This window comes from Catharus ustulatus, chromosome 3 (assembly GCF_009819885.2).
Source record: "Catharus ustulatus isolate bCatUst1 chromosome 3, bCatUst1.pri.v2, whole genome shotgun sequence".
Lineage (NCBI taxonomy): Eukaryota > Metazoa > Chordata > Aves > Passeriformes > Turdidae > Catharus > Catharus ustulatus.
The window spans coordinates 116,906,708-116,916,773 of NC_046223.1; the positions used below are offsets into that span (position 1 = coordinate 116,906,708).

At 47.8% G+C, this 10,066-nt stretch overlaps 1 protein-coding gene across 2 annotated transcripts; it reads right to left on the minus strand.

Moving 5' to 3' along the window:
* Positions 1–427: 427 nt before the first annotated feature.
* On the minus strand, positions 428–6,866 carry NEIL2 (nei like DNA glycosylase 2). Of its 2 annotated transcripts, none has more exons than XM_033055677.1 (5): positions 6,805–6,866; positions 3,864–4,010; positions 2,791–3,122; positions 1,764–1,960; positions 428–1,421 (listed from the first exon to the last, which is right to left on the minus strand). In XM_033055677.1, exons 2-5 carry the CDS (start codon positions 3,999–4,001, stop codon positions 1,105–1,107), a joined length of 984 nt encoding a protein of 327 aa, XP_032911568.1. In that variant the 5' UTR covers positions 4,002–4,010; positions 6,805–6,866; the 3' UTR covers positions 428–1,104. The 2 variants fall into 2 exon arrangements, with proteins under 2 accessions (XP_032911568.1, XP_032911567.1); XM_033055676.1 differs by having other exon boundaries at positions 3,864–4,047; positions 6,805–6,827.
* Positions 6,867–10,066: the final 3,200 nt, after the last annotated feature.

Genomic DNA, 10,066 nt, shown 5'->3' on the forward strand with positions numbered 1-10,066 from the left:
AAGGGCACTTATCTACAGGGTGTTGGCAGGGACATTAACCACCTTCTTTGGCCCCATAATCCCATTAATTGGTTTATTCAGCAATCCCATAACCTGCAACCAACTCGAATGCATTGCAGTTCACAGGGGAGAGGCTGTGCAAGCGTTGCCTAGGAAGCAGAAGGTGTTTACCTCCAGCATTCCCAGCTGATTTGCAATCATCTTTAAACCCAGTTCCCATTTATGAGAACACTTGCAGAGCTAAGGTACCACCTTTCAAGCAGCACCAAAGACGTAGCTGGTAACAATTCCAGGCAACTGGAATTTCCATGTACACCCCAGTTTTTAACCAAGAAAGTACCAGAAAGGACACACTTGAGATGAACACCACCAATTCCACTTCTAGCTTTTATTTTTATTATTACAATAAACTCAAATCCAGGGAGAGAGGATAGCAGCAGCTCCCACCTAGTGTATAAAGACAGCTCTATTTCCAAACCTTTCTGCTTTCAGGTTTCCTTGGAGATCCTGAGTTTTAGCAACACTGTCACACAACTGTTTTTTTTATTTTTACAGTGAGATCTGGATTGGCAGTTTGCCACAAAGCTGAAGCCTGTGGATGCAGAGATGAGCTCCACCAAGCATCGCTGGAGTATATTTTGTATATGTTGACATGGAAGGAGGGAGATGTTCCTGTCAGATCTGACACAGGGAATGTGTTTAAACACACCCAATCACAGCTCAGCACACAGGCACTCAGCTCCAGACAGAGGCAGGATTATTTAATTCCTAATTAATCAAGCTGTTTAGGCACAGGGATATCCTCTGTTTTGCTGACTCCTCCAGGGTCAAGGGACAGGGTCACTTCAGACCACAGCAATCCCCTGCTCAACCCTTTACCACTTCCCACCCAAAACACCTCACAGCTTTACACTGCTGTGCCACCCTGACAACGACAACAACAAAAAAATTGGAAATCTACTTTTTCCTTTCTGCAGCCACTCAGGGGACCTCCACTGAGTGCTTAACTCTGCCAACTCCCTAAGAACCAAACTCAACAGCCTCACAATAACCACAGGACAATGAAATATGGATCAGAGAGCAGGCAGCACCCTACAGGACAGGTCACTCAGTGACTGGGGAAGGATCCCCATCCCCTGGCAACACTGCAGGCTGGCACTGAGGGCACCACCACGTCAATCTCTTGAAGCCACCCGAGGGTCCAAAAGTGCCCTTCATCAGGGGATGGCCCAGGGGACACTGCTCCTTCTGGTACACCTGGGGGTGCAGCCCTTGGCCACACAGTTTGTTGTGCAGCCACTCAGAGCTGAACTGAACGGCGCAGTCCAGCAGACGCTGCAGATCTGAGAGAGCCAAGAGGGAGCCTGGTGTTAATGGGTGGATCTTGGCCAGGTACAAGATCTCGTTTTTAATGATGTTCCCTGCAAGGGGCCAGAAACAAGGAGACTGTAAGGGTATTTCTCATTGAGGGAATACAGGCTGCTGGCTCCAACCTGTGATTTGTGCCTCGAGGATCACAGCCAGCAACACCATTCCCTGTACCAGAGGTGGCATCCAAAGAGCAGACTTAGAGCTGGGATTGGACTGGAAGAGATTCTCTTCCCTCTCCCATTGTTACAGACCTTGAAGATGACCATCAGCTGGATCAACCAGCCGCTCTTAGACTAAAGAAAAAACTGCCCACACATCCCCACTTCTGCATCTGTAGACATCCCACCCACCTTCCTCCATTTCTCCTTCTGCCCTTATTCCCTGGAACTCACCCAGGCCTGAAAAATATCTTTGGTCTAGGAGAGTGTAGCAGATGGGATCGGGTGCAGAGAGGGCCCGCAGCGCCCGGCCACGCTGGAATTCCACAGACAGGATGTCACAAGCAGGGTCAGCCCTCGGAGAGGAGCACCAGAGCATCCGGCAGTTGTAGAAAACAAGGAAGCCTCCCTTCTCAAAGTGCAGAACCAGCCTGGGAGAAGCAGGGAAGTTGGGAGTCTCTCATCAAAAACATCTCTGAACTATTTGTTATACTCTGCAGCTGGTCACTGTCTCAAGGCAAGGTGGCACCTTTAATGATTGCAGCCATGAAGTTTGGTGGTGAACCCACAGAGTTTTTCCTTCTGCTGCCCTGTGACCCTGGATGACCAAGCCCCCAGCAGGACAGTCCACAAATTACAGAAATGAGTGTTAAAAGTAGCACAAAAAAAACACCTATAAAGAAATAAAGTTATCCATAAAAAAAAAATAATCAAAATAGTTTGGGTTGGAAAAGAACCCAAGGATCATCCTGGGCCATCCTCACAATGGGCAGGGACACCTTCCCCTACCCCAGGTTGCTCCAAGCCTTGTCCAGCCTGGCTTTGGACACTTCCAGGGATCCAAGAGCAGCCACAGCTTCTCTGGGAAGCTGTTTCCCATTGCTCTGTACAATTCCAGTGGGATATAGGACACAAACCACAGCCCTGTTTTCAATTCACTGCTGCCTTCAACAGCATCACTCCATCCTGTGATTCCATGTCTATGAGACATTTGCAACTTATCCAAAACCTTTTTTAAAAAACACATAACTGGGAGAAACTGGCATTTTTAGGGCATGATTCAGCTTGAAATCCTAAAGCTTCTCTCTCCAAGATAAAAATCTCAGCCGAGCTGAGGCAATTGCATCCTACGATTCCGCTGTGGATTTTCTGATTGAACACATCCCACATTTACTCATGCCTTAAAAATTATCAGAGAAAAATCAAGGCTAAGTGCATTGCCACACAGATTTGGTTTGGGAGAAAAGAGAAGAGGAAATACCTGGGCACAGGATCCTTCCAGTCCCCCCTTTTATTGGCTCTGTTTGCCCTCGAGAACTCGTTTGCCCGGACGCTGCCGAACATGCCGAAGTGGACGCGCAGCCAATTGCCCCGACCCTCTGCTGCCTCTGGGGCTTCAGATCTTGAGTGCTGGGGTTCCTGCAGCTCCTCATCCTGGGAATGGGGTTGTGGAGCACCAACCTGTCCCTGCTGTCCCTGGGCAGGACAGTGTGCCCCACAAGCAGCCCCTCTTTGCAGCGCTGTCTCTTCTGCAGTTGGTCCAAGGGGATCTTCAGCTGCCACAAATGCCAGGTACAAGTTCTTGCCATGAACCTGAGAAAAGAGGTGGGATGTGCTGGTGATCCATAAAGGATCACAACATTCTAGAAACACTTGGGTTACAATGGACCTTAAAGCTCATCTCACTGCAAGCCCCCACCCATGGGCAAGACAATCTTAATTAGACCAAGTTGCTCAGCCCTCATCCAACCTGACTTTGAACATTTCCAGGGATAAAACCTCTGGCTGTTTCCATACAAGTGACTTATTTTCTACAACCTCTATTAGAGGGCACATCAGCCCACCCTGAACATGGGATTCATCAGCATCCAAGCCATTCCCATCAGAGAATATTGCAGATTCCTTTCTTTGCCTGCCTGAAGTACAAGGTATTCAGATGCCACTCAATTCTGAATCCTCCCAGTGTCTCCCATCAGGCCCACCAGACACACACTCAGGGGTTTGAAATTTGTCATCATCACTCCGATTCCCTCCCCACTTTGTGCTGGGTGCATTCTGTGCTTTTCATTTTGCTCCCCACCTTTAATCAGAGGTGAGGCTGCACCAGGGTTTGGCCAGACAGGTCTAAATCATCATCTGGGGGTGTCAGGCCGGTGAAGCCCCAGGAAGACTGACCTAGTGTGACTTCTGACAAGTACCCACAGCACAGACACCTCAATTTAGCCAGGTGAAACCCTCAGGGAATCATTCACCTTCTGTCACCCAGGTGCAGGACAGTGGTGACTTCCCTCAGACTTGTCATGGATCTGTAAATCCAACTGCAGCACAGCTCACCTGCGAGTCCTGGAGCCTCAGGGCATTCAAGTCATTGACATTGAGCTTCTGGCTGCTCCCCCCCACCTTGACCACCACTTGTCCCACAAAAGGGGAGGTCAGCAGCTGGAACTTCCTCACTGAGGGGCCCTCTGGCATCTCCAGCAGCTGTGGAGGGATTAGCAGGTCTTTGTCACACTCTGCCCTAGACTTGAAGGGAAGCTGCAACTCAGAAATACACAAAACATTCTCCCAGTTTTCCTCCTTAAGTTCCTGTGGCAAAGTCTGTGAAGATAAATAGGGCCAGGGAGGTGGAGGAGTTTCCATCCTAGTGGATATATATAATTTAATCTAACACAGCCCTGAACAACATACTTCAATGGCAGTTTTCACACTACAAGCAGGAATTTGGCCTGAGGAATCCCCCAAAGTCCTTTTTTCCTGGGCCAGTGGAAGTTTTCCTTACCCACATCAGGGGGGTTGGAAGTAGATGACCTTTAAGGTCCCTTCAACCCACTCCATTCTGTGATTTGATGATTAGTGACCCAGAATCAGCACAGACCAGTGCCCCATCTTTATCCCAACACCCCCTGGGAAGTGCTGCTCCCATGGAAAGATCAGCCCTGGAATTAGAACATCTCCACCCCACTGCAATGGCATGGAACCAGTTGGGGAGCATTCCTACACTCTGCAAACAGCATCTGGGAGCAGAAGGCTCTGGATGAGGGGGAGGTGAGGCAGCACCATCTTGCAGCTCCTTCCAGGAAGTCACACCAACACATAAGGAGTTATTTCTGGCATGAAGCCCCAGACACTTGCAGTTCTTCTGAGGAAAGCTCAGTTTGGCTTTCATCCCACAACACCAGTTCTCCCTGCAAACTAATCCCAGAGACCAGCACTGTTTAGAGGCTCAGCTTCGAGCTCCACAGCACCCAGTGCAGGGCTCTGAGGCACAGCTCTGAGGGAGTTTGATGAGAAAATCAACAACAATCCTGCAGTCCTCCACCAGAAGAGCCATTCCCACCTCATGCCAGCTATTCCTGTGCTGCAGCACAAACCAAATCTCTTTTGGAAGGGCTCAGGAGGAAAATGTTAGGAAACATTAAATTAAATCTTAGATCCAGGTATAGATATTGACTGGTCATCAAAACTAGATTTAGCAAGGGTAAAAGGCTCAACTTTAGTCCTCTGCCTTCAAGGGCATGTGATAATTACTCACAGGCCTGCTCCAGTTTTAGCCAAAAAAATCTGCATGTTATGTTGATCAAGAGACAGCTAAAGAGATGCTCTTGCTGCCAAAGGCACCAGCAGCAGTTTGGATCCCCAGAAACAGCTGGGCACAGCTCATCCAAGGAGTCTGCCCTGGTTATCAGGCACTGGCTTCATGTCAGGCAGCACAGACTGAGCCCCAGGACAGCTCATACAGCCCAGAGCTCACATCCCTGGGAAGTTCAGAGCTCTGACTGCTGCTAAATCAGTTCTCCAAGGTTCATTGTGAGAGATGGGAAGTGCTGGGAGCTCTGCAAGGTGTTTATGCTCCCAGCTGCAGTCTAACAGCAAAGGAACACTCCTCCTCAAGAGGGAAGATTGCCCTGTTCCCCAGCACATCAGAACCACCAGCATCTGCCATCCTTATCCCACATAGCTGATTCCCTTATCCCCATGTACCTCCTTATTTCACATTTTCACTCTAGATCCACTTCAGCTTCATCTAAAGCATTTCCCCCCTCCAAGGAGGAAGAGGAGGAAAACCACTCCCAGCCCTCTGAGGGCATGACACCCATCTCACCATGAGCATGACCACCTGAGCTGGTGCCTCTGCAGACCTGGGGCAGGGAGCCAGGCCTCCAGGAAATATCCTCCCCCTGTTTGGGCTCATTCCCAGACAGAAGCCTGTGGTTTGTGCCCACAGCAGAACAGAGCGTTAGGAACAAGTACCTGAGTTTGTTCAGTTTCCATGTTAATTGTTAATGCTAAAATTTCAAGCCTTACTCTGTTCTGGTTCCTAATTAATGATAATTGTTGATGTTAAATGATTGGCCTCACTCTGTCTCTGTATGTTACCCCTGTGCCCTTTCCCTTCTGTGGGGTAATGCCTCTGCTGCTCCCCTGAAATGGCACTGGGAGGAAGGTGACACTTTTCAGAATTAAAAACTCCTAAAACAACAAGCCCAAGTGATATCTGGAACTGAGAATCGTGTTCCCAGGTTAAAGAAATAGTGCAGAGAACGAATTTTCCATCTGGAGCTGCTTTGTGCTGTTGCCACGACACCACAGCACCTGACAAAAAAGTGCCAACAATGACCAGTATTACCTTCCTGGGAACTCTCACAAGGACAGAAGAGCTAGTTCTGTTTACAGACAAAGCTGCACTTCTCCTGTTTTGGCTCATCCATTGGGAGCAGCATCTGTGTGTGCAACCTCTTGAGCTCCCCACTCAAAGCTGATTTATCATTAAAGGCCTTAAAAAGGAGTTGGTCTCTTGGCCCATTTGTTTCAGCAAGAACAAGGCTCACGCAGCTCTGCCCCTCCCCATGCAACCAGGGGGGTGCACAGCTCTCCATCTTCTCACATCCAGCCAAGCATCGATTTGCAGCCATCCTAAGACAATAGGCATTGAGCTCCCACCCCATTCTCACCCACATTACCCTAGGGCAGTGAAGGCACCCACTGTTTTTCCCCAAAACCCCACATTCCTGCATGCAGCTCTCATCCACTGTAAATCCATTTGGGCAGCAGGTGGGCAACCTTACCCCTATTTTTTTTTTTTTTTTTCATTGCCTCCCCTCTGCACTTCATAGCCCTTCCTCTACCCCCAGCACGATCTCCTACACCCAAACCCCTTCCACCCCTTCTTTTATAAGGGAGGGAGATCCTCCCCCCGCCCCCCCAAATCGCAGGGGAGTCCCCAGTTGGCTGCCAGGGCAGGGATGTGCTGGTTCCAGGTGCTGGCCTCACTCACCTCACCGGCTGTACCGGTCTGTGAACTGGTTGGACTGGGAAAGCAGCTGGGCAGAGCCTGGCAGGGTGATTGGGTGCTGAAAGGAGGGCTGTGTCACTCTGTGTCACTCCTCCGTGTCCCTGCAGAGTGGGAGGTGGCTGAGCACAGCCCCTGCTGACAGCCTCAGCTGGAAGCATTCAGGCTGAACAAGGCTTGCTGAGTAAAAGTGCCAGGACCAAAAAGTTAAGTCATGATGGTTTTTAAGTGCCCCCCAAGGGTGCTATCAGTGCTGGGGCTTTTCGTCATTTATATTAAAATTGCAGCCACAGGTTTGGGTTGGAAAGGACCTGAGAGTCACCTCTCTGCCATGGGCAGGGACACTTTCTGCTAGACCAGGTTGCTCCAAGCCCTGTCCAGCCTGGCTTTAAGTTGCTCCAAGCTGGGTCTGTTCACCTCTTGAGTTTTTCATCCTGTGTTGCCATCCTAAATCCTGTGTATAGGAGGGGGCCCTGTGTGACTCTGGGGCTTGGAGACGAGATTGATTCTTCTGCAATGACTCATTGCTTGGGAATTCCCAGGTCTAGGAGATTAATTTACCAAAGATTTTGGTTCTCATTAATAATCTAGTATTTATTATATAGGGATTTTATATAGGACAAGGAGTAATGGGTGCAAGTTGAAGGAGGCAAAATTTAGATTAGATATTAGGAAGAAATTATTAACTCTGAGGGTGTTGAGACACTGGAACAGGTTGCCCAATGTGGCTGCCCCATCCCTGGAAGTGTCAAAGGCCAGGTTCAACAAGGCCTTGAGCAGTGGAAGGTGTCCCTGCCCATGGCAGGGGGTGGCACTAGATGAGCTTTAAGGTCCTTTTCAACCCCTTAATTTCTATAATTTGGATAAGCATTTCCACCATGAGGGTGGTCAGACAATGAACAGGAACTCAGAGAGGTGGTGGGATTTCCATCTTGGGGTATGTTCAAAATTTGACTGAACAGGGCTCTGAGAAACCTGATCTCATCTTTTCTGACTTAAAATTCCCTGGAATTCTTTCCTTGTGAGCTCTCTGGCACAAGTCCCACTTCACCATTTCTTCTCCAGGTGCATTTCATGTTTTCAGCATTTCATCTTTTACCTCCCACCCTCTCCAAGAAGCCTACAAGGGAAAACAGAATCAAGCAGAAACCTTCTGGTTTTATTATCATTCTTTTATTTCCATTAGTTCTAAAGGTGTAGAAGTTACGTGGATTGGTAGCCATACTACTTCATAATAGATATTTTTTTACATCTTTAAATAATTACAGCTTGTTCAGTTGGTTGGTTTCCCTCTCCCCCTTACAAATAAGTGTCTGTTTCCATGAGACCTTCCCAGATGACCTGGGAAGTTTCAAACTTTACACATGGGGAGAAAAAAAAGGGCAAAACAAAACACCACCCCCGACATAGTCACAGCTTCAATGTTACATTGAGAGTTGTTGATTGGTTTTAAAGCTCCCTTGCAATATTCCTGAGCTGCTCCTGATTGCACCCTCTCCATCCAAGCCCATAGGATTGCAAGAGATCTGTGGATCTTGTCTGATCAATTTACAAAGAACACCTGAAGTGAATCGAGATACTGCACTTCCACAAAGAGCAAAGACATTTAGAAGTGGTTAAATGACTTTTCTTGGCTCCCTGTACTGATTCTCATCTGCCACCTCACTTTGGTGGCCAAGGTCTGGTTTGATACAACCAAACCTTGTGCTGCAAACCCTTCAGCATCAAAATTTTCCTGATTAGGGATGATCTCAAGGGGAACAAATCCCACAAATGCATTTTTTTAAAATGTGCTGAGGTGTTTTGCAAGAGTGGACCCTTCCCTCTTGCTCCTCAGGGAAGGGATATTTCTCAGTCCTGTATTTGTGTAGGACCTGGTATGGATCTCACTGGGTTCTCCAGCAATAAAAACAATAATAAAACCAATAATTAGTTTGGAAAAACATTTCCAGCATGAAGGTAGTCAAACACTGGAACAGGAACCCAGAGAGGTGGTGAGATTTCTGTCCTTGGGAATATTCAAAAGTTGCCTAAACAGGGCCTTGAGAGACCTGATCTCATCCCTTCTGAGTTCAATTATTCTGTAATTTGCTCATTAGAAGCTCTGAAGAAGGGGAGCCATCAATTATGGTGTGTTTGCACCCCACCTGAAATGGTGATGCTGCTTCTGAGGTCAGTCTCACCATCCTGATATCAGCATTGGCCTGGAAAAGACAAAATCTCTTGGGCCAACAGCAGCTTTGCAATTATTTTGGGTGATTGAAAAGAACCACAAGACTTGGTGTATTTGAACTTCTGCTTCTGGTGCAGAAAGGGGAACAAAAGAATTAATTTCTACCCCTAAAGAGTTGTCCTCTACCCCTAAAGCTGTCCCCACAGCCCCCAGAGCTTCACTTTTTGAAAGCAGATGTCTTGTTCTGTTAGCAGGGACTTGTAAATGCTCCTCACTCTGCTTCAAGAATTGTTTTTCAGGCTTTGAGAAAAGCTAAAATCCAGTTCATAAATCTCTACCAAAGGGACATAAGGCAGATATGTTCTGCAGAAATTTTTCTTTCTGGCATCTCTGAGTGGGTTTTAAGGGCAGGAGAAAAATTCCACGGGGGAATTTGGCTTTGAGGGAAGGAGGAGGAGCACAGCAGAAGGGAAGGGAAGATAAAACCACTGTGAGCCTCCAGATGGAAGGAGAAATGGGGGTGTGGTTAATCTGGATTTTTAATCCTCTCCCTCTTGGACTTTCCAGGGTGGTTCTGGGTATGTCAAAATTTGGCATGAGCCACGTGGCATTTTGTGGTGCAGGCTGCTGTGTAATGGCCAGGAGTTCAGATCCCAGGACAGCTCAACTGATTTATTTAAAGGAGTTTGGCTAAAGGTCTTCCTGCCAATGGAGAAACACCTTGGTGTTTTCACCTCAAATTCATATTTTTCAGTGCTATTTCTGGCCTCTTCTCTAAAACCTAGCAAGTCTGAACGAAATCACATAATTTAATTTCTTTTTATTCATGTTTCATGAATGTTTTTCCCTCATCTGTAATTAGCACTAATGAGGCTGAACACTGCCTTAGCTCTGCAAGACAGAGTGGGAACTGGTGCAAACAGCACCCAAGCTGTTCCCATGGCATCATTGCCATGGTGTTTTACTCTAGGGAGTGTGGAGGCTTCTGTCACCCCTCCAAAACCCTGCAAATCTGAGCTATGGGGAGAACAGGAGGGTCCAGGACTGTCCAGTCATGACCAGTCCAGTTGAATC